This window comes from Myotis davidii, unplaced genomic scaffold (genome assembly GCF_000327345.1).
Source record: "Myotis davidii unplaced genomic scaffold, ASM32734v1 scaffold150, whole genome shotgun sequence".
In the NCBI taxonomy this organism is placed as follows: Eukaryota; Metazoa; Chordata; class Mammalia; order Chiroptera; family Vespertilionidae; genus Myotis; species Myotis davidii.
Window position 1 is genome coordinate 176,891 of NW_006283437.1, and position 22,963 is coordinate 199,853.

The 22,963-nt window shown below is 43.8% G+C and overlaps 2 protein-coding genes across 2 annotated transcripts in view; one reads left to right on the top strand and one right to left on the bottom strand.

Annotated features, from left to right (window-relative positions):
• ZKSCAN2 (zinc finger with KRAB and SCAN domains 2) overlaps positions 1-14,469 on the top strand; it is a gene marked incomplete at its 5' end in the record, with an annotated part of 15,682 nt that extends 1,213 nt beyond the window's left edge. The window contains 6 exons of the mRNA XM_006753626.2: positions 1,361-1,538; positions 3,562-3,653; positions 4,001-4,127; positions 6,466-7,140; positions 8,809-9,300; positions 11,556-14,469. Coding sequence (XP_006753689.1) covers positions 1,361-1,538; positions 3,562-3,653; positions 4,001-4,127; positions 6,466-7,140; positions 8,809-9,300; positions 11,556-12,466 — 2,475 coding nt within the window. The remainder of the gene's footprint in view (positions 1-1,360; positions 1,539-3,561; positions 3,654-4,000; positions 4,128-6,465; positions 7,141-8,808; positions 9,301-11,555) is intronic.
• A 6,653-nt stretch (positions 14,470-21,122) lies between these two features.
• AQP8 (aquaporin 8) overlaps positions 21,123-22,963 on the bottom strand; it is a 9,842-nt gene continuing 8,001 nt past the window's right edge. Inside the window, exons 5-6 of the mRNA XM_006753627.2 lie at positions 22,625-22,759; positions 21,123-21,572 (exon numbers count right to left, since the gene is read on the bottom strand). Of these exons, the coding sequence (XP_006753690.1) occupies positions 21,524-21,572; positions 22,625-22,759 (184 nt within the window). The 3' untranslated portion in view covers positions 21,123-21,523. The remainder of the gene's footprint in view (positions 21,573-22,624; positions 22,760-22,963) is intronic.

A 22,963-nucleotide genomic window follows, 5' to 3' on the forward strand; every position in this document is an offset into this window, starting at 1 on the left:
ATGAGGGGCGGATGGCTTTTTTCAGGCTGACCACACCCCCTTTAGGGTGGGGGTCCCTGCTGGGGTGCCTGGCCAGCCTGGGGGCTGAGGGCTGTTTTCAGGCTGGCCGGCGACTGAAGCTCCCAGCCTCTCCTTTTTTCTTCTTTTGTTTATGGGATTTATTTACCTTCTATAATTGAAACTTCGTTGCTGTCACTGGAGCTGAGAGCTGGCTCCTGCTTGCTGCAGCTCTGAGGCCATGGCCTGCTGAAAGCAGGTATCTGGGGTTTGTTTAGCTTCTATAATTGAAACTTTGTTGCTTTCGGAGCTCAGAGCCAGGCTGCGGCAGGCGAGGAACCTTGGCTTCCTCCATCACTGGAGCAAGCAAGCCTCCTGCTCGCTTCAGCTGTGTGGCTGCCAGCCGCCATCTTTGTTGGTGGTTAATTTGCATATCTCGCTGATTAGCCAATGGGAAGCATAGCGAAGGTACGGTCAATTACCCTTTTTGTCTTTTTTAGATAGGATAGTGGTACTAATGAAGGACCTAAAAAAGTGAAGCCACTTGAATAGCAAGTAGAACAGAAAGTTTTGCTTGAAATAGGATCTTGCAAATGAAACTAAACCATATTCACCTAAATATTTTGTTTCAAGTCTTTGGCAGTAATGTTTCCCAAAAAAAATTCTATGTGAGAATTTATGCTTCACAGGGTTTAACTTTTTCAGCTTGATCCTGAAGAGGACTATCGGGGGGGGGGGGGGGGGGGACCTGCCGTGATCCCTGGGCCCTTTCTAATCCTTCACTGTGCCAGTCCCTGTCTTCTTAGGCCACCTTAATGCCATCACCCCGTCACTCTTCTCCAGTCTTCCTGCCAGATCTGCATTTGTCGGTGGCTTTGCATGATCCTCTGGTTGTTTTTCAGCAGCCCTTCCATTAACCTCATGAAATCCTGCAAGATTTGCAGTTTCGCCTTGCACGGGATTTGCATTTGTGTAAAGGTCTGACTGCCAGCGTGTTTCTGTGTCCATCAAGGATAGACATGAGATGTGGAGATTAAGCTTACTAGTATGTTTTCATTTCACCAGTGAATTTGTGTTCTGATAACTCAATTCTCTGTGAGCCTAGTAGATGTGAGGACTCAAATGATCTCTGTTTTAATAACAGGAAGGCGTGTACTTCACACCTGACAGATCTCCCCTCTATGTATTACTAAAGAGCATTCTCCATTCCCTCATGTCCAGACTTCTGGACAGTTCTATTAACCCACTGACCTTAGAGCCCACACTGGGAAGGGACCGTAGGGTCATTCCTTCTCACGTCGTCTAGCCTTCTTTGCTATCTTTTTCTCCCTTTTTTCACTGTGGCTTTGGCTTTGTTTCCCAGGTTCGCAGCCCTGTGCAGTCGGAGGAACAAGCCCCACGTGGAGCAGTGTGGGATGTGGCAGCCTTTCCGCCAGAGACCCAGCTCAGAGTGGTGTCTCGGGAAGAAGCTGGGAGCCTGCACTCGGGACACCAGGAGCAGCTGACCCCAAAGAGAGAGCAGCGGCCCTTACCCAAGAACGGTAAGAGCTCAGAGATGCCAAGGGCAGACCATGGCAGCTTTGTTTTGTAGTCTTAACCTGTGACTTGCTCAGAGTACTGTCCTCTCAATACATATTTGAGAATAAATTGAATATTGGGGAGAAAGACTTCAATAGTTGGGAATATGTGCAGCATAAGTAAAAGGGATCTTAAAGATTGAACCTAGGAAAACTTAGACTGCCCAAGCTGGCCTTGAAGTCTTGCAGTGTTACTTAAGGATCTCCATTCTGTAATCAGCTTGTGGTTTTTAGTCCTGCCATGTGTATATGTGGATGTGTTCTTGGCTGACTACAAGGAACTTGAAAACTGTTTGGAAAGGAAAATAAGACATTTATTTTCAAAAATTGACTTATAAGTTAGGCACTATGTAATTGGCATATGAGAAGGATAAACATAAGACTTCATAGAGAAGGGGCCACTGATGTTCATAGCTGCCCCAGACATTCACAAATCAAGTCAGACACGAGGAAATGAGCATCCTGTCCTTTGCAGTCCACAGTGATCTCTCCATCCCTGGCAATGTGGTGTCAGACTGAAAGAGAAGAACGGAAAGATCACTGAACCTCCTGTAAAAAGATAGGCTTACATCCTCTCTGCCCCTCCCTCCCTGATCTTGGGCAAGTCATATTAACAGGAGATTAATAGATAGAAGTGACAGACAACCTGGGTTCAGAACCCAACTCTGCCATTCTTTACCTGTGGCCTTTGTCAGGTAACTTCTCAAACTTCCATTCTGTCATTTGTAAAAGGAATAATAAGGTTGGTATAGATTAAATGAGGCAGTGTCAGAAAGCCAGTACATACTAGCGCTCAGTTAATGTTAGCTTCCCTTCTCCCATAATGGCATGATTGTTGTTAAACTTTAAATCTGACTTACACAGCTCCTCACCAAAAGACAAGACCCAGTACTGTATGCTGTACTTCCTTATCCCTCCCAAAATTCATATTATGATAGAGAATGCATTGCAAATGTTAATGGTTTCTGAAGTTTCTAGTATGTGTGTATGTGTGTGTTCCCTTATCATGTGGATTAAATACTCCCAGTTAACTTTAGCTGATAAGCTTAGTACAGTAAATTCATGGTGTTTCTGGATTTTGACATCCCAGAATGATAAGGAATTCCTAAAGTGGAAAGTTTGGTCTGTTGAAGTACTTAGGAGTGTGCAGGATAGAAAATTTGAGGGATAAATATCTCAGGTGAATTCTAAAAGAAGACCTGTGATTTCAGCCATGTGTGTGTCTAAGGGAATAATAAGTTTCCAAGGAAGTAATTTGATTTGCTTCTATAGAAAAGTAGTGTAACAAGCTTTTGAATTCTTGATCACAGAAATATTTATTCTGGAAGTTTTCCCTGGATAGTCAGTTCATAAGTAGAAGTTAGACTACAGACTTGCTGATTATAAGTTTGTATATCTTCATTCCATCTTTCAAGGGGTGTATTGCCTGTAGTGTCCAGGACCATGTAACTTCTTTAGCTACTTATGGGGATTAACTGATACTAGAGGTTGCAAACAGGTCATGCACATGCCAAGTCAGACTTGTTTTGTTTCACCTACAAAAGTGTTTTTGGTTTGGGGGTTTTGTTTGGTTGGTTGGTTTTAGTTCTCAAGATTAAGACTTTTGATATTTTGCACAAAAGTCCAGATTTCTGACTTCTCTTGAAAAAAATAGAAGCTTGGCTATACTGGGTCCATAGTCTCACAAAGAAGCATCATCTGGGACTGAGCATTGCTGTACCCTTTCAATGGGACATGTGCTCTCTCATTCCCCGCACGCCTTGCCTGGCCCCTTTCCTGATGGGCTGTATCAGCTTACTCCCTAAAAGCATTGGCATTTGTGAGTCCTGCTTTAAGTTACCATGGTTTCAGGCATAGTTCTGAATTCATGGAGAAAATGATCAGTTTGTATTTGTTGCTTTTTTGTAACATGCTCATTTCTTAAGAGGAGAAGCAGCATGAATTAAAGGGCCAGAGCCCACACAGTAATTGATTCTTTCTGTTACAGCTCACCCTTCTCCCTGGGTTCCCATCCCTGATGAAGAATGGAACACCATAGATCAGGAAGTAACAACCACGAAACTTCCTGTTGGGTCTCAGGTAAATTGTATTGTCCTCCCTGGACTTCCTTTCTAGGGTATTCAGTCACAATGATTTCCTGGGCCTTCACTGTCCTCAAATTTTTATACTCCAACCAAGAGACCTTTCCCCCCTTGTTCCTTTTTCAAAAAAGATTGGACATTTTTTCTGAGTAATAGGGGACACATTGGTGGATCATCTGTCTTATGATTCTTTATAGTATCTTCTGTTTCATTTGGCCCTAATGTACACTTGGTTCCTTGATTTTAATTCTTCCTTAAGGCCCTTCTGTGCTTTATTCAATATTGTTCATCCTTCAAAGACCCACATGGTTATCTTGGTAGTCATTGCTGTTAGTGTTGTTACAGGGACCAGTGAAAGATGTCCACTTGACAAGAGGTTTTTCATACAAAAAGAGAGTGCATCAGATTCCGGCTCACGGAGACCTCTACCGGGATATTAGGGAGGAGAGTGTTGGGAACATGGTCTCCTTAGGTAAGGATTCTTTCCCTTTATGGATAAAAGATTTGGGGATTTATAACATATGCATTCTACTGATGATAAAGTAGTTATAAATGTTAACACTTCAAAGATTTTCATGAGTTGTCGAATCATTTTTGCAATCTAGCTTATTAGACCTAGTAACCACATATCCATCTTCTCTTACCTCACTCATTCCTTTGTTCCTGTTTAAAATTTATATGCTTATAATTTAGTGACTAAAACATTGGAGAGGTGTTATATGTGACTGTCATATTTATATTATCTCAATGTAAACTTACATCTTTTAAAGACTCCATTCATGAGGTCTCTTAGGGATTTGTTTTTGTTTTACTATAGTAAACACAACAATTTTCACAGGGCCTGACACACATGGGTGGGTGCCCAGCAAATATTTGTTATGTGGATGGAAATCTTATAAATAGAAAAAAAGTAATTTTAATAGAATAACCTCAATAGTGTGTTGTGAATTATTTAAATAGCATAAATTTACAGGCACATATCACCACTGAAGTGTCACTTTACAAGCAAACTCTGCTTTAGCAGTAGGACTTCATTCATATGCAAACTACAAGTCAAAGACTACATATAACTAAAATTATACGCCTAAAACATGCACTAATATACACTAGAGATGCTTTGTGCTATCTCATACGGTAGCCACTAGTCACATATGGCTATTTAAATTTATAAAATTAGATACTAAGTTAAAAATTCAGTTCCTCAGTGGCAGTGGCCACATTTAAGGAATTCAGTACTGTATTGGACAACACAGTTATAGAACATTTCCATCATAACAAAGTTCCATTGGACAAAGCTACATAAAAGTATACATAAAACGCAACACTAAAGTATAGAGATTATAAAATGGAGCATGTCAAACTGAATGAATAAGATAAACCAACAGTTGTTTATATAGAAAGCAATTTTTTTTAAAAGACCAACTGATGACACATCAGTAACAAAGCACTCTTCCCAAAACAGTGGGCATCCCAGCCCTCCACCTAGTTGTGTACACGATGGATGTTTCCTAACGTTGTCTTGGATCACACAGCATCCAGACCTAGTAAATGCTCAATTAGTCCTTGTAAACTCTGCAGGAGTGGGATAAGGACCATACTTTAGTATAGATTTAGCCCAGCACCTTCACATATAATTATAGAGTATAAAGACCCAGGCCCAGAGACCCCTGCCCTAATTTTTTATCATAGATTATAAACTAATGGCTCATTATCTAGCCTATACACATATTTTGGCCTTGCACAGCATTTTAACTTTAAATTTAGTTTGTAAATCTGGATTTCCAGTATCTCTTGAAATAGCAAATGCCAAGCACCATGGAACCACAGAATAAGAGAGCTCGTGCTGAACTGCCACCTCATGCTGTTACGTTGCCAGACTAGTCCTTATAGATGTTGAGCTCATGTTGTCCCTACACTTACTTCTCTCGTTTAAAAATAAAGAGCAAACTTCCATCTCCAGGTTCTTTCAGAAGGTTTGATTTGATGCTGTTTCTGTAGAAGAATTCCCTGAAGCCACTCTGTGTGTTACCTAGAAAAGAAAACTAAGTTTTCTTACAAACGTAGTGGGCATTGGACACTTCAGAGGTGATCATTCACTTAATATTCCCAGCACTTCTTTGAATAGATGATGCTATTCCCTAGGAAACTGAGGTTCAGAGAAATTAAGAAACTTCCCTGATCAAAAAAATAAAGTCAGTGGTGGAGCTCGGACGCACATTTAAGACAAGTTGCTCTCTACAGTATTGTACAGTAACATATTTTCAGTTTGCTTCCCGATCCTTACATCACTTTCCTATTTAGCTTGCCACATGTGTCCAGGAATCCTTACTTCCCGTTTCTCATAGCCCAGTGTGTGAGTGTGTGTGTGTGTGTGTGTGTGTGTGTGTGTGTGTGTGTGTGTGTGTTGTTGGGGTGGGGAGATGTGGGAAGCAGATTTAAGCACACTTTATTTTATAAGTGACAAATACTGGTCAGGAGCATACTCTGAACCTAGCACAGCATTAGATACCATGAGGTAATAAAATACGTTTCTTACCCTTAAAGGTCTTCCTTTAAGAACCAGCTGGGAAATAAGTGGTACATACATGGGAAGTAAAATGATAGTGTGAGTTAGTAGATGATTGTGCCGGAGAACTCATGTACCAGTAACTATAGTGTGCACTGTCATGGTGGAGGAGGACCCTAGAAGAAAGGTGATTGGACAGGATCTTTGAAGGACAGTGGTCCAGGAGAGCATGCTGCAGCAGAAGGTGGGCAGCAGTAATGAATGATCTCTACGTCTAGTATGAAGTATGTTTCTCTCACTATAGGAAGTGCAGTATCTACTTCTAACAAGACAGCCCAGGTGGAGCAAAGAAAGGAGCTATGGATGCATTACTCTAATAAAAGGAATAGTCTACGAAGCAACTGCATCAAGGAAAAGTCAGTTCATGCTGTTCAGATTCCTGCAAGGAATGCAGGGAAGATGCGGAGAGAGCGACAACAGTGGGGCTTAGAAGATGAAAAGATAGCAGGTGTGCATTGGAGCTATGAGGAAACGAAGACATTTCTCGCAATTCTCAAAGAATCTCGCTTTTATGAAACACTTCAGGCTTGTCCCAGAAACAGCCAGGTGTATGGCGCTGTAGCTGAATGGCTGCGAGAGTGTGGCTTTCTCCGAACTCCGGAACAGTGTCGGACCAAGTTCAAAAGTCTCCAGAAAAGCTACCGAAAAGTGAGAAACGGCCACCTGCTCGAGCCCTGTGCCTTCTTTGAGGACATGGACGCATTGTTGAACCCTGCAGCTCATGTGTCACCCACTGACAAGCCAAAAGAGATTGTGTCTCTCCCTCGACTAAAGAGAATTGGTGTCGGTGCTAAAGAACAGATAAGTCTGATGGAGGAGGAGGAAGCTGCACAAGAATCTGATAGTGAGGAAACGGGCATCGAGTTTATCCGGAAGTCTGAGATGCGTGGTACCCCTGTCTTGTTTCAGAACCTGAGTGGTAAGTATTTTGCTTTTGTTTGGTTTGAAAATGGATGACTATGGTCTTGTGGGGAAAAGAATAGTCCAGAAGTGACCAGGCCTGAGGAGTGCTGTCATGCACACTTTGCCTCGATCACTGTGACTGGTCGCATAACTAATAGTGTTCTCAGGTGTCTGTTGCTGCCCCCAGTGCAGTTTTAGTATAGCACTGAGTGGCCATGGAGGGTTCTTTTTGAGGTTGGAGCACAGCATGGATTTTGAGTACTTGGGACCTATGGAAGGAAGAGAAATGGAGTCAGAGGGCTCTAAGGATCTAACATTATCTGAGACTTGGTATAAAGCAGTCAAGTGTGTGAGATTGTAGTGATACTATCTAGAATAACCAGTGAAAGAGAGAGTAACTAAAAAAATGAGTAAAAAATGAAATTCTAAAAGAAGAAAGGAGAGAAAGGGGTAGATGTAAACCCAAATATATCTTCAATTGCAAACAAAAAAACAACTATATGTTGCTTACAAGAGATACGTTTTAAATATAATAACACAGAGACATTGAAATTAAAAGGACAGAAGAAGCTATACCATGCACCATACAAAATAAAACTGGTGTAGTTTGGGTGCTGGAACATGCAGGACTTAACTGCCAGTTAATAATTGTGACAGTAGACACATCATGTGAGTACTTTGAGCTTCAGTTTTCTCATCTGTCAAGTATGACTGAGAATGCCAGTGTTGTTAGTTAAGTGAGATGACATGCATGGAGGCATTCTGCAAATGTTAACATGCAATAAAACATTGCCTGGTATCATTGTTACTAGTAATGTTTCTCTACCTTATGAAAAGGTAAGTTCTCAGAACAGAAAAATAAATCAGGCAGGAGCGCTGGGACTGTATGCATGACTGTACCTGTTCAAAAGAAATAGCTCTCAGGAAAAAGATTGGAAGATACGCTACGCATGCACAGGTATTCACCAATCTGGAAATCCACTGACATAGAGTGGTCTCAAATACAGGAAGGTAAGGTAAGGATAGAAATGACTTTTTCCTGCTTACAAAACACAAAAAGTAGAGTGTACAAACTGTATTCCAACATGTCCTAGAAAATTTTGTTCTGCTATAAAAGCCGGACATCTGCTTGTCTTACAGAACATTTCATCTCTCAAACTAGAGGACTCGGTGACCTCAAAAACTACTCTAATGAACATAGTTCTGCTCTTCAAAGGAGACTGGTTAAAAAAGTGATAGGAACTTTGGGGGAAACTTCCTACTGGGTGTCCCAGACCATTATTCTTAACTTGAAAAGACAGCTAAATCCTTAATCACCAGAGGAGTGTTAGGTTGGGGGACTGCATTTTCACTCTACCAAGTAAACTGAGATTAGTTTATTGATCTCAGTTAAAAATCCTATTGGAATTTTTACTTTATAGATTCATCTGAGAATTGATATCAGTACAACTTGATTCTTCCTATCTCTTCATTTTTTTCTAGTTCTTTTATGTCTTAAATTATTATAGATTTTTTTATATAGATCTCATTTTTGGCAAAGCTTATACCAGGCATATCATAGTTCCTGTTGCTACTGTGAATGAGATTTGAGATTTGTTTTCTTTTACTTCTTATATTTTGTAATTTTGTATAGAAGCTACAAACGCCTTTTCTTATATCTTTGAACTTTATCCTTGAATGGCAGGTGTACACTGGGGCTATGAGGAGACCAAGACTTTTCTTGATATCCTCTGTGAGACTCGGTTTTATGAAGCTCTTCAGTCCTGCCATAGGAAGAGCAAATTGTATGGGGTCGTGGCGGAACAGCTGCAGGAGTGTGGTTTCCTCCGGACACCAGAACAGTGCAGGACCAAGTTCAAAAGCCTTCAGAAGAGCTACCGCAAAGTGAAAAATGGTCACGTGCTAGAATCCTGTGCTTTCTACAAGGAAATGGATGCCCTGATAAACTCTCGGGCATCTGTCCCCTCCATCGGCACCCCAGAAGAAGTCCCACCACTTTCAAGGCAAGAAAGAGAGGATATTGAGATTGAACCCCAGGAACCTACAGGCTGGGAACTTGAGGAGACCTCACAAGAGGAAATAGTAGAAGATTCTGGCAGCGAAAGAATGAGTGAGGAAGAAATTGAACAAGAGTCAGAATTCCAGGAACCTCCAGGTCTACTGCGAAACCCAAATGGTAAGGATCATCGAGGGGCTGTAGTCTAAAAGAGAGTGTGATTTACTGAAAAATTAGTAGATCTGGTATGTCATTTGGGAGTATTTATTCATTAAATATTTGAGTGTTCTGTGCAGTTTGAGGGACAGGGGATATAGCAAAGTAAAACAAAGTTTGTATGTTCATGGTGCTTCTATTCAAGGAAGGAGCTTACATTCTAGTGATTCAGTTTTGGGGATTTCAGCCTGTTTTTTCTGTATGGATCAAGCAATGTTTTATATCTCCTAAAAATTTTGTGGGGGAGAAAATTTGGAATTGTACATGAGAAAAACTTGGGTGAAGGAGGGTGTCAGTAAGCCCAGAACAGAAACGTCTCGGTGATGTGTGATATGCATGAGAAAAAGGACAGGCAGAGACCAAATGAGAGAGGCTTTATCCTGGTTCTCAGCTCCACCTGGGTATTTCCCACCAACTATTGGAAACCCTTGTGAGCATCTCATCAGACTTAAATTTTCAAAATTAAAATCACCATCCTTCCTACCCCATGGCTCTTCCCTATGTCTTCCTATAGGTCCTCCACACTTAAAACTTCAGAGATATTTTTTATGCCTTCTCTCTCATTATTTACATCCAGGCAGTAACACTTTTTTTTAACTGTTGTAGAACTTCTATCTGTCCCCTCTTTAGTTCCTGTAGCCCATACCCTAGTTCAGCCTTTGTGTCTGTTGGTTAGACTGCTGTAAATGTCTCCAGACCAGTTTTCTCTACTGGCCTTGTATTAATGTTCCACCAGCCATCCTTAATCTGGGCTCTTATCTTTCTGTCCTTACCTGTAATTATTTCCATTCCAAAACTCTGTGTTAATTCAAAGTAAACATTAGAGAAGGAGGAAATTCATACACATGCTCTCTGGTAGTATTATGTTGGAAATTGTAGTATGAAGGCTGAAATTGTTAAGTCCTACCCTGGTTAATAACTCTGGAAACAAAGTCCTGTGGTACCATACCATCTCTTGTGAATCTTGTCTTTTAAGTTGAACTCCAGATCTGTCATCAAATTATCAGTCTCTGTTTGAACCAACTACTACTAGGCTATGACTTCCTCCAGATTCCAAAGCAGCATTCGACCCACTCAGAATGCTTCAAAAGAACCGCTAATTGAACAGTGGCATTGCGAGGGCTTTTTACTTGAATTAATGGAATGATTGATGGCTGCCTCCTCCCCACAGCTCATGCCACAGCTGTCCCGCTTGGGATGGAGGGATTCCAGCAGTTTCAACTCAATATGTGGAAGTGAAGTAATGTTAAAACTGGCAAGTAGAAACAAGGCAGTATAGCAAAATGCTTATGAACAAAGGTTTGATAATCAACCAAGCCTGAATTGGGCCTAAGTTACACAGCTTGTGAAATATTTATGAATGAAATAATACAGTGTCTGAAGTTTGTTTCAAAATAATCTGGGTAGAGGGGACAGGGAGCATATAGGAATAGAGATGAAACAAAATTGGCAATGAGAGATCCTTGTTAAAGCTGATTGTATGTACAATTCTCTTCCTTTCTGTATGTTTGAATTTTTCATAGTAAAAAGTTAAGTAAAACCACATAATTAAGTGACCAGGACAGAATCAGAACCAGAGCTGTCTGATTCCAAAGCCTGTGTCTCTTCACCATTTTATGCTCTCTATCAAGAGAACTTCTAGAAAAAGCTGTGATCCAAGATGTACCTTGTAACTGAAAGAGTAAGGAGAAGATCATTCTAGTTTGGGAACAGTGAAAAACTAAGGTTGAATTAGTGTGGTCTGTGTGAGACAGCCAGAAAAACAGTGGCAGGAACATTCAAGGAGAAAAAAGATATACTCTTGGGTAGGATATGATTAAATATTGATAAACTTAAAAGTCCATTGAGAAATTTGGACTTGATCACTACAATCTACTCTATACACTAGTGTAATATACTGTATTTTAGGATAGAAGTGATACTTTGAAAGCCGGATGAATTAAAGAGGAACTTCCGGGAGATAAGACAAGTTGCTCCCATGTTAATTAGGACATAGATGAGGAGCAATTCAATTCAGAAGACATTTCTGAAGGCCTTCTTTGAACTAGGTATTATTGGATGTTCTTGGAACTGAATGAAAATAAGGCATAATGAATCAGGGAAGAGTAAAAGGACCTGAAGCCAGTGAAGTGTACATGGAATCCTAACAGATAAAGCCTTGAAGGCCATGTTTATGTTAATATAGGACTGCTCTAAAATTTTTATTGTCTTTTTTTCAGATTTTGAAATTGGAGGTAATATCAAGGAGGATGCAACACAGGTAATATACAAGGACATGGAGCAACACAAAAAGTCTAAAAGAATTATCTCCCAGAATACTGATCCAGGTAAATATTGTATAAAAGAATGTATCTCAGGAACACAATGGGAAAACCATCAAGGAATCAGACAGGGAAAGCCAGTGTCTCAGCCTAGAGATTTAGGGAAAGCTGTAGTGCATCAGAGGCCTTTCATGGGGAAGAGACCCTACAGACTTCTAAAGTATGGAGAAAGCTTTGGAAGGAGTGCTCGTCTTCTGTGCCGGATGACCCACCAGAAGGAAAACTCTTATAAGTGTAGTGTCTGTGGGAAGTGCTTTGGTAGAAGCAGGAGCCTCATCAGACACCAAAGAATCCACACAGGAGAAAAACCTTTTAAATGTCTTGACTGTGGGAAAAGCTTTAATGACTCCTCAAACTTTGGTGCCCATCAGAGAATCCACACAGGAGAGAAGCCCTACAGCTGTGGAGAGTGTGGGAAGTGCTTTAGTCAGAGCTCAAGTCTCATCATACATCAGAGAACTCACACAGGCGAGAAACCCTATCAGTGTGAAGAGTGTGGGAAAAGCTTCACCAACAGTTCTCATTTCAGTGCCCACCGCAGGGTCCACACTGGAGAGAATCCCTACAAATGCTTGGATTGTGAAAAGAGTTTCAATAACTGTACACGATTTCGAGAACATCAGAGAATGCACACTGGAGAAAAGCCCTATGAGTGTGCCCACTGTGGCAAACATTTCAGTAAGGGCTCTGTTCTGACCAAACATCGGGAGGTCCATGTGAGAGAAAAGCTCCTGCCACATCCTCCATCCATGTATTCCCCAGAGAATCCACATAAGGGGAGAACTGATGACTTCAGGAAGACTTTTTGATACGATCTCTTCTGTTCCTCAATGTCCCTTTAGCCATCCTACCCTGATCTCACTCTTGGGATCTTTAATTAGCTATAAAGTAATTCCCAAGATAAGCTTGAGAATTAAATCAAATAAAGACTTGGATCCTGTTCTCACCTCTGCCTCTAACTTGATCAGCTTCTCCTTTAATAAAGGGGAGAACATAAATTGTCTGAGTTCAGAATGGAATTATCTTCAATATGCTGAGGCTACTGCTATGGGATTGCTATGTCCAGCAACGTTCATGATCCTTCCATGTAGGTGAGAGTTGTTTTCAAGGAGATGAAAGACGCTGAAAGGTTTTTTTGTTATCTACCATATGAGATTCTGGATGCAACTTGACCACAGAGTTTCATGCTTGAGTAGAAGTTTCAGGAGTCCTACATCAAGTCCATGTTGGTTTTGAAGATAGCCACAAAGGAGACTGAAGGTTTTATAACTTCCATCAGAAGTCTTTTTGTGTACCGTTTTTGTGTCAAGAAGTTGATCTGAATAGCGAGGGTAGAATCTCTGTGATGTCCCTGAAGTCATGTTAGCAATGCCTTGCCCTCCGTAGAGACGAGAAGCAAATGATCACCCATAATCCTCTGTATACCAACCTTTTTTGTCCCTGAAGACTGAATCCCCTTGGCTGCTGCTTTCCAGCCTATTGTTTCCCACATGTCCTACACTTACCTCTTCATGTTCCAGGTGCTCTTATCCGCTCTTCTGAGCCAGCACACACTCCTCACGTTGACGAGGCTGCATGTTCATGGGTGTGTCTCATTAAAGTAAAGGATTTCAGATACATTCTAGTTCTTCCCTGTAACTTCTCTGGTTCTTATCTAAAATATTATGTGTGTTGGCATATTTATGTCTCCCAACCCCACACTTTAGTATAATATTATACAATCATAGGTTTCTAAAACTTTAAGGGGGTAGAAAGAAGTAGAGACCTGAAACATTAAATATTTCTAAAACCAGTAGGACTCCTTAGGCCTACTTTAGATCAGATAGCCACCTCTGTCCAGACCAGCACTTCCAGGGCTGTTTGTTAAATATTCTTTTTTCTGAGGCTTCTAGACCTTATTTATAGCATCATGACCCTCACTGGAGAGCCCTGAGTATTTTATACAATTCTATAGATCATTAAGTGAAAGCAGAAATATTTGCAGAAACTTCCAATCCAGAACACATTAGTGTTTTCTTCATTTACCTGTTTAACTGAAAAATCTTTCTGATAACCCCCTAGCACTAGCCCAATACATAGTGAAGAAAGGGTTCAGATGGATAAATAGCTCATTCCTTTCTGGAAGTTAGATGAAATTTGGGCATCCAAGGCTGGTTGCTTTGGGAGGGAGAAGTCATAGTTCGGTAGAAGGATAACCAGAGTCAGGGTTGTGGGTGCATGCTTCTTCTGATCTTATCTCTCCTTTCCTTTGTCATATGCTTTCTTATTTGAACACATCTGGAGATAATGTTTTTCCTTGGACTGTGTTTGAATCTGTTGAAACTTGCTCAGCAGAGTACCAGAGGGGTAGGCAGTTAGGGTGCCAGCATAGGGTGTGGCCTGCTGGAAGGCAGGTGACTCAGGTAAACGTTGATAAATGTCCTCCTTTACACTGGAAATGTTGTGCGTGTTCACATCTGAATAGATTAACTTCCTCTGTGTTGTCAGGTTTTCTTTTTTTCTCTTTTATTAATCATTTTTATTTCTCAGTTACCGTTGACATACATTATTGTATTGGTCTCAGGTGTGTGTTGTCTAAATCATAGACTTAATGGTAAGTGCAGCTTCATGTTGGTAGTGTGCTGAGCGAGCACAATAAGATGTGTTAGTGTCAGTGGCGTGTGCTTACACTGTGTAGACCTTCTGGAATTTCAACTCTAGAGAAGTTGCACATTAATAGAAGTCACCACTTAGTAATACGTACATAGGATTGATAATTATATCAGCTGACAAATGATTCAGGAACAGTGATTTGTTCAGAAATATTTATTAAGCGCCATTGTGTGTTAAGGCCATGTTTTAGGCACAGTGAGGGATGCAAAAATGAAAAAGGAAGCACAGTGCCTGTACTCAAGGACTTTGAAATATGGCAGAGGAAGTATTGCAGCAAAAGGTAGTGCCAATTACATGCAAGTTATAAAGATCAGTGACTCAATCATGAGAAAACCACCTTCACTTGCAAAAGTGTTTTTCCAACGCCTAAAATCGTGTTCTTTCTCTCTGTCTCTCAGACTTCCCTAGTGGCAGAAAGGTTCCCACCCAGTCTCCTGTGGGAGAGACTGATTGTGTTGTCATCTCAGATGTCTGGGATCAAGCTCAGGTGGAGTTTGGGTTCCCCTGCAGACACTCCTGATTGCAAATGGGCTGCTGAGACATGTATTAAAGTTAGCTTAATGAAGTTTGTCTCTGTTCTGAGGAGACAGAAGGTCCTGCCCGCCATTCAACAAGACTCCTTGCATTGTATCCTTTTGCAGCTGGAGTGTGAAAGTCAAAGTGAGTGGTGTCTTTTCTACCACATAGCACTGCCTTTATGACCATTGCGGAGAAAGCTTGCTTTAGAACTCAGTACCAGCGCTGCAGCTCTAATCCTGACGGCGGGGGGAGGGAGGGGAGTTATTTTTAAAAACACTGTGATTTTTATAACTTACTGTTTTTCTCCTTTTGTTCTCGCTGCTAGAAAGCCCAACAAAATTTACAACCTACCTTAACCATCTACCTAAAACCTATGTTTATTTAATTCTGTCTTCTTTCTTTGAAAATTGTTTCAAATCCTATGTTTTTTTAAATGGTATAAATCAGGGGTCCTCAAACTTTTTAAACAGGGGGCCAGTTCACTGTCCCTCAGACCGTTGGAAGGCCAGACTATAGTTTAAAAAAAAACTATGAACTAATTCCTATGCACACTGCACATTTCTTATTTTGAAGTATAAAAACAAAATGGGAACAAATACAAAATTTATATTTGCATGTGGCCCGCGGGCCGTAGTTTGAGGACCCCTGGTATAAATAAACACGCATTTTCTTTTCTGACACCTTTCCCAAGGCACTTTGGAAACTGGCTTATATTCTCTGGCTAGGCTTGCTTTGTTACTCTCACAAATACCTCCAGTTCTTACTATTGATTTTATTACACAAACAGCCTAACTTGTTCATCTGGAAGGAAACTTTACTTCTTTAAAGAGGAAAACTTAACACATATATTTACCCAGCCCAGGCTGCCCGCAGTGGTGGCGTGAGCATTGGACCAGAAACCAAAAGAGACAAGTTTTAGTCCTGTTGCTGCCACTTACTGAGTCCTTCTACAGATCAGAGCCTCTCTCTGGCCGAAGCTGCTTATCTGAAGAGAGGTTGGACTTGATTGCCCAGACTGCTCCGACTCTAAGGTTCTGTGAGGCTGGGGAGCACGGTGTAGATGAGGAAGAGTCTGTAAGAACAGGCTGCCCTGCCAGTGAGCCCACTGCCCACTTCAGGCAGAAGGATGCTGTGCGTAGCCCAGGAGCTTACTCAGGAGAGAAGGAAAGATGGCGTGTGTTCTCCCACAGACACCCCGAGTCACCTTGTTAGCCAATTGCAGGTAGCTGGCTGAGTAAGGAAAGCCTATCTTGTGAGGTCTGGTGCCCAGTGACAGGCAAGACTCAACTGGGGAAGCCACAAGGCCAGTAGTGTCTGAGTGACTGGTGTAGCTACAAGCCTTTGCCCTGTCTGAATTTATTCCAAATATAAGTGTCTGTTCATTGTTTTGTATTGATGTTCACTTAGATGTCTTCTTGAAAACTTATATGTGAAATAAATGTCTGCAATAAATGACTCTCATTGGTTTTTGCCATAATTTGATGAATGCCTTCTATTAAGAAGAGACCTTGTCTAAGGTAACAAAAGCTGATGCTAGTAGCTAAAGAGAATTTCAGTCTTGTACCAGTTCACTCTTCTCTCCCACAACTAGTGAGATCTTTTGTGAGTCCACAACTATTCTTGTGCAGCTGGCCTGTGATAGTAGCCATTGCCATTGTCCCAAATAATGGTTGGCTGTAATTCCAGGGTAGGATTAGCCTTGGGTTCACACCCTGTGTGAATTTGGGGGAGGCACTCAGCCACAGTAGCCTTTTACGGTGGAACAAGACTCCACAATTTCCCCAAAGATACACAGTATTGCATTTGACTTACTGTTTTGGTATAAAGGGTTCCAGTGGTTTCCACTTTCTAAATTTCAACTCCATGGGTCATAGAGTCAGTGTCGAGATTTTGCTACTTGCTGGGCATGTATTTCCCACTATTCTTATGAACTAGGAAGAACCACAGGGTGGGTCGCCTAAACATGAGCTAGACTCCAGACAAAGTGCCTCTCAGCTGGGCGTTGTAGGCCCCTACTCTGCAGCCGACTACAGTGATGCCCAAGGTCCTCAAGAATTATAGCTGCTCAAGCAGCATCTAGGAGCCCCGTAAGTTTCCCATGTTTTCCTTGAGTAGACAGCCACAACCTTTTTGGAGGAAGCTAAGATAAAGGCTCACAAATGGTGACCTATCTGAGTTCTCCCACAAGGTTACTGACCTCACATTCCATTAGATAGTTAGGTCTGTGCTCTGACTCAGGCTAGGAATTACATGAGAGACTTTAAATCTCTAAGAGCCATAAATCTTCAATTCCTACAATCAGTTAAAACAATTAGACCTTAAGGGAGGAGAACAAAAACTTTGTTTTCAAGCACTAATAGGAACATGGCTAGTCACAACTTCCAAACTCCGTGTTGGGCCCAGGGACTCGAAGGGGAAACAGGGCTTTGGTTCCAAGAGAGGCAAATGTCTAAACTCCTCCTGAGGTGGTGGACTCTGAAGGAAGGTGGCAGTGTGGGAACAGGGAATGGGCTCAGGACCTGAAAGGCCTCGGCCTTGAGGTTGCTTGGATGCAACACAGAGCCTGTGGAACATGCAGGTGTGCTTGGCATGGAAGCTGTGGAATTGTCAGTAAAGGGTCCCCCTATCCTGGTCAAGTGTGGCTTGGCGCTAGCATGCACAGCTGAGGACCACTCCCAATGGGGGCAGCAATCAGGCACAAAGAAAAAAGTTCCATGAGTAGACTGGTATACTTCCCTTTCTGGATTGCTTAAGCTCCCAGAGTTTCAGGAGATCTGGTGAGGGAGAGGTGCAACAGTCGTATACTAGGCTTCCCAACAGCATGGCATGTGAGGGCTCAAGCTAATTCTGGCAAAAAGGAAGGAAACAGGACTTCTACTCCAAAGTTCTAGAATAGGACATGCCTATTGCAGTAGGAAGAACACTAGACTGTGTCTAAAATCCTGGTCGAGCTCTATCACTAGGTCACTGTGGTTATAGTCAAATTATCCAGCCTCTCTTGGTTTGGGGTTGGACAATATGAGTGCTTCCCAGCCTTTCCCCATCAAGAGGCCCAAAGAGCATGATGAGGGTAGTTGACTGAGCAAATGCATTTGTACCAAGTCCATTTAGAAACTCCACCCTCTTGCTATGATTCTGATACCTGTAAGTTGCAAAACCTTTGATTAGATGATGATCTATATAAAAGCCTAATTGACCATGCAACCATCCAACCGGTAGCTCTGACACACAATGACCACCAGGGGGCAGACGCTCAATGCAGGTGCTGCCAAGCTGCAGTGACTTGGTAGCTGTGGTTCTCAGGTGATGCACCTGGAACCAGAGAAGAGGGAGCCTGATTCTGGGGCGTGTCACCAGAGAACGGCCCTCTTGCAATCTGGGATCTCTCGGGGGATGTTGGAGAGCTGGTTTCAACCACAATTCCCACAGGTCAAGCCGAGGGATCCCACCAGTTCACGAAACTGTGCACCAGGCCTCTAGTAATAAATGAAAGAGCTGACACATTGTCCACTCACAATGTACTAGGCATTGTGCTCACACTTCACAAAAGCATCATATTTAGTTCTCACAAGCATTCTGGGGCAACATTTCCATTTTACAGACAAGGAAACAGGCTGAGGAAAATTAAATAGCTTCTTCAAGCTTATACAGCAAAAAAGTGGATGTTCTAAGCTTTAAATTCATATCTTTCTCAGAATCCAAACTCATACCATCTACGTTTTACTGCTACCATTGAGTGTCTAGCTCTAGCATTTAAAAATTTGTGACCTTGAGTGTGCTCTCCCTCCCCTTAGCAGGGCTGTGCTTACCCTTTCTCTTCCGCTCCCCCCTCCCTCCTCCCAGCCCCAGGCATCTTACCATTAGCTTCCTCACTCCCAAGCTCCAAGGGCCCTTCCTTTGCTTGCTAAGCCCATTTCTTCTAGGAATTCCTTTTTCTACCTCTGTAATTCACCCAATAAATTGTCTCTTACAAAGAAATAAATAAATAAAATAAAATTCTGTGACCTTGTTCTTGAGGTGGAATGGAGGTGAACTTAGGAGATATGGGTGAAGTTTGGGTTGTGCTCAGAATGAATTTGGGAGTTCCTGCGCATTCTTTCAGTCAATGAGTACTTAGCCCCTTCTACACAGCAAGCACTAAGCCAAATGCGGAGTCCTGAAGATGAACTGGCATTGATCTTCCTCTTGAGAGCTCATGGTCCTAGAACTCAAGGTGAAGACCAGGACTTCAAATCCAATTGCAAGTTAGGAGTGAGAGGAGTTATGATGCATGTCTTTCTGTCCCTCTCTTGATGGGGCCAATCAGGCAAGTAGAAGACAAGGCAGGAACCATATTGTCCCTTTTTCAGAAACAGTCAAGTGTGATGACAAAGATCCTGGACCCTACAGTCAAACAACACCTGGTCTTAAACTTTGGCTCCATCAACTTGTGCAACTTTGGATAATGTCATCCCTTGGAATCTCCATTCTCCTCTGGAGAAGAGTAAGAGAAACTACCTGTATTCGTTTCCTGGGGCTGCCATAACAAATTCCCACACACTTGTTTAAAAAAACAAACAAACAAAACACAAATGTTTTCTCTCACAGTCTGGAGGCCAGAAGTCTAAAATCAAGGTGTCATCAGGCCTGGCTCCCTCCAAAAGCTCAGGGAGAGTCCTTCCTTGCCTCTTGTAGCTCTTGGTGACTCCTGGTAAAACCACGTGGCCTCCACCCTTCTCCCACATGCCTCCTCCCTGTGTCTCTGTGTCCTTTTCTTATAAGGACAGGCACTGGACCTAGGGCTCACCTAATCCAGTATGATCTCACCTTCATTGACCCTTAAGTATGGCCACAAAGATCTTATTTCCAAACAAGGTCACATTCTTAGGTTCCAAATGTTCATGAATTTGGGGGACACTATTCAACCCAGTACCCTACCTTATAGGACTGCTGAGGGAGTAAATAAGGTCATGCACGGAAAGCATTCTGCACAGTCTGGGCACATAAACACAATAAATGTTAGCTGTACACATGTGTGCATGTTGTATGTGTGTTTATATATGTATATGTATATGTATATGTATATGTATGCATATGTAACTACTTTGTTACTTACAAGATTTACCAAAGGTTTATTTTATTATTCATTTCACCAAAAGAAATGGTAACTTTCAATATTGTTTGCTCTTTGCGAGTGTTCTAATTTGCTTGTTTCTGCTTCTATCATATTATTTTCTTTCTCTTTTTCTTTAGGCTTGTGGTTGTTATTCATATTTGTCTTTCTCTTTTTCTCCAAAAATGTTGTGGATGTTTGGGGATATAGAGTCCATTTTCTCAACAGACAGTCTCTTATTATATTGGTGCTTTCACTCCGTGAACATTTTCTTTTTACTCAGGTGAGTATTTTGATCATTTTGTAGAACTGGTGAGCTTCTTGTTTGTTGTTGAGAATTATTGATCCCTGGAACTTTTTTATGTTGCTACTAGAGGCCTGGTGCACAAAATTTGTGCACTCAGGGGAGAGGGGTCTATCATCCCGACCTGTGCTCTCTTGCAGTCTGGAAGCCCTCGGGGGATGTCCAATTGCTGCGGAGGCGGGAGAGGCTCCTGCCACCACCCTGTGCTCACCAGCCATGAGCCTGGTTCTGGCACACTGACCACCAGGGGGCAGCTCCTGTGTTGAGTGTGCATCATAGCAAGTGGTTGTTCCACCATTCGGTCAATTTGCATATTAGCCTTTTATTATATAGGATAATGGTCATCTACCATAAATGACCCATAGATTCTTATATCCTCTACCTACAAGGGGTGAAGTTCAGAATGTGTCTTTTTATCCTTTTTTATCCTTTCTTATCATTATACTCCATCTTCCATTCAAAGGCCACTGTCCCTCCAAACCTGTATTATGCCACACTCTCTATTTGTTAGGAAATCCTCACAGGTCTGGCCCAGCCCACACCCACACATGCCCAGCTGGAGCACAGTGAGTGGGCCAGTCCATGTCCTGGGCAGTCCTGGGCGCTTTCAGCAGGTCCTGAGGTCTGTGATCTGAAATTGATTCTCACTAGCATCCAAACCGGATTCTAGATTGGACAGAGCTAAGTGGGAGATAGACTCTGGGTTGGCCTGCACCCTAAGGACCTATGGTTGCGCTGGATTCTAAGCTCCACTTGAGCCTTCACGAGACTCTGGACAAACAAGGCCCAAGCTGGACTGTGCGTCTTCCCCAGCAGTGCTCATTTCTAAAATGAAAGGCAAGCCAATGGCATGTGGAAGGAAATATGGGACTATTTATTGCAAAGCTAGATTGGCAGCTCAGGAAGCAAGGAAAGAGACCACAGAAGGCCCTTCTGCAACAGAGGAGCCAGGGAAGGGAGAGGGAGGAAGATGGGCGAAGGGAACTGATGTACATGGACAGCTGCCTCGCCCAGTGCTCTTCTGCTCCTGGGACCGTTCCCCTCAGGAGGACATTTCTGACATGCTGTTTCCACCTCCCTCTGGGCAGTGCTGGCCACGTTGCCCAGGCTGAGGGCTCTGCCAGGCACCAGGCACTCCTCAGAGCCTAGAGCACCTCAGGGCCTAGCAGCAGGCCAGCCAGCGGGAAGCCAGGCCCCGCCAGGGAAGGAGCCGGGCTCCCTGGGCCTGTGCAGTAGCGGGCGATGCAGAACTGGCCGGGGACCAAGGGCACCAGGGCCGCGGGACGCCCAGCACCGGCTTCAGCGTCCCTTTAGGATGAGCCGAGTTTTCCCATCTCCAATGAAGAACCTACAACAACAATGGCCCAGTGAGGTCTCTGCACGCCCAGGGGAGGGTCGCCCAGCCCCTCATCCACCTCTCCAGGCTGAGTTCTCCAGAGAGCCGCCTTCCTGAGCTTTTCCAGTCTCCACCTCTAGCGGGGGCAGGTTGGGGGAGAGGGGGTGGGCAGGCGGGGGCGTGTCCCTGCTTGGCTCCAGCCCTTTTCCTAGAGACACTCAGCTCCACCCTCTGAAAGCAGCAGGTGATAATTAGGGATGCTTTGCACTCAGCCAGGGCTAAGGGGTCGGGCTAGGCCCACTTGCTGAGCCAAACCCTATCCCTGCACAACCTGGAGCAGAAGAACAGGCCCCTATGGATCCTGGAAGCTCCCAACAAGGGAGAGATTACCCCTCTGACAACATCCACCTTATTGTCCACTGCCCAGCTCCATGGAGCACTGCCACACTGTTTTATGGGAACGGCATCCCTGACGTGCGTGCTCGTGGGACACCGTGTGTGTGGTTTTCTATGTGGTAGGGCCCCCAGGCGTTGGATGGCCCCTTGCAGGGAGCAACTCCTCCCCGGCTCTTGGACCTCACCCCAAGGCCAGGATTAGGCTCAGGCTGCACACAGCCGGGAGGTGTGCCTGGCCCAGAGCCACATGACTGACTGAGGGGAAGGCCGACCCATGCTGGGCAGCCACACTGGCAACCATCAGCCACGCTGTCGTGCTGTTTCCTCTGACCTGCCGAGCGCCTCCGCCTCTGCTGGGCGCCCCCGTAGGCGTGAAGCCTGCGCAGAGGACCGCCTGTGGGACACGTGTCCTGAGACGTTTGGGCACCTACCTGGCCAGTGCTCCCTGTGCACTCTCAGCTCTGTGAGCCAGCGGGTTCTCCTTCGGGCCACAGCTGTGCTGCGAGGGATTTCTGTCACTTGCGGTCAAAGGCCCAGAGCCATAACATTGCCTCTGCAGAAGGCTCCCTCTGCTCCTCTGCAGACTCAGGTGAGGTCCCATGGCTCTCGGCCTGGACGCTGCGGGAGCTGTCACCCGCTGCCCACCGGCGGGGCAATGACCCACCTACCTGACGAGCGCTCCGACCAGCAGGCTACCCAGCAGCGGGCCCAGCCAGTAGATCCAGTGGAAGGCCCAGTGGTTGGCCACCACAGCTGGTCCAAAGGCCCGGGCAGGGTTCATGCAGGCTCCCGACACGGCGCCCCTGCAGACAGCAGCCACACTCGTCCCCAGGGTCCCGGCCAGGCCCAGCTCCCCTCAAGTTCCCTCCCCAGCTAGGCCTACCTCCCACACCTCCCACACTCACGCCCTATCTGGGGTTCTGGAGGGTTCCAGAAGACACAGGTAGGGGCACTAGCACTGGACAGTGGAAGGCTGGCCCCTCCCTGGGCACAGCATCAGCCACACC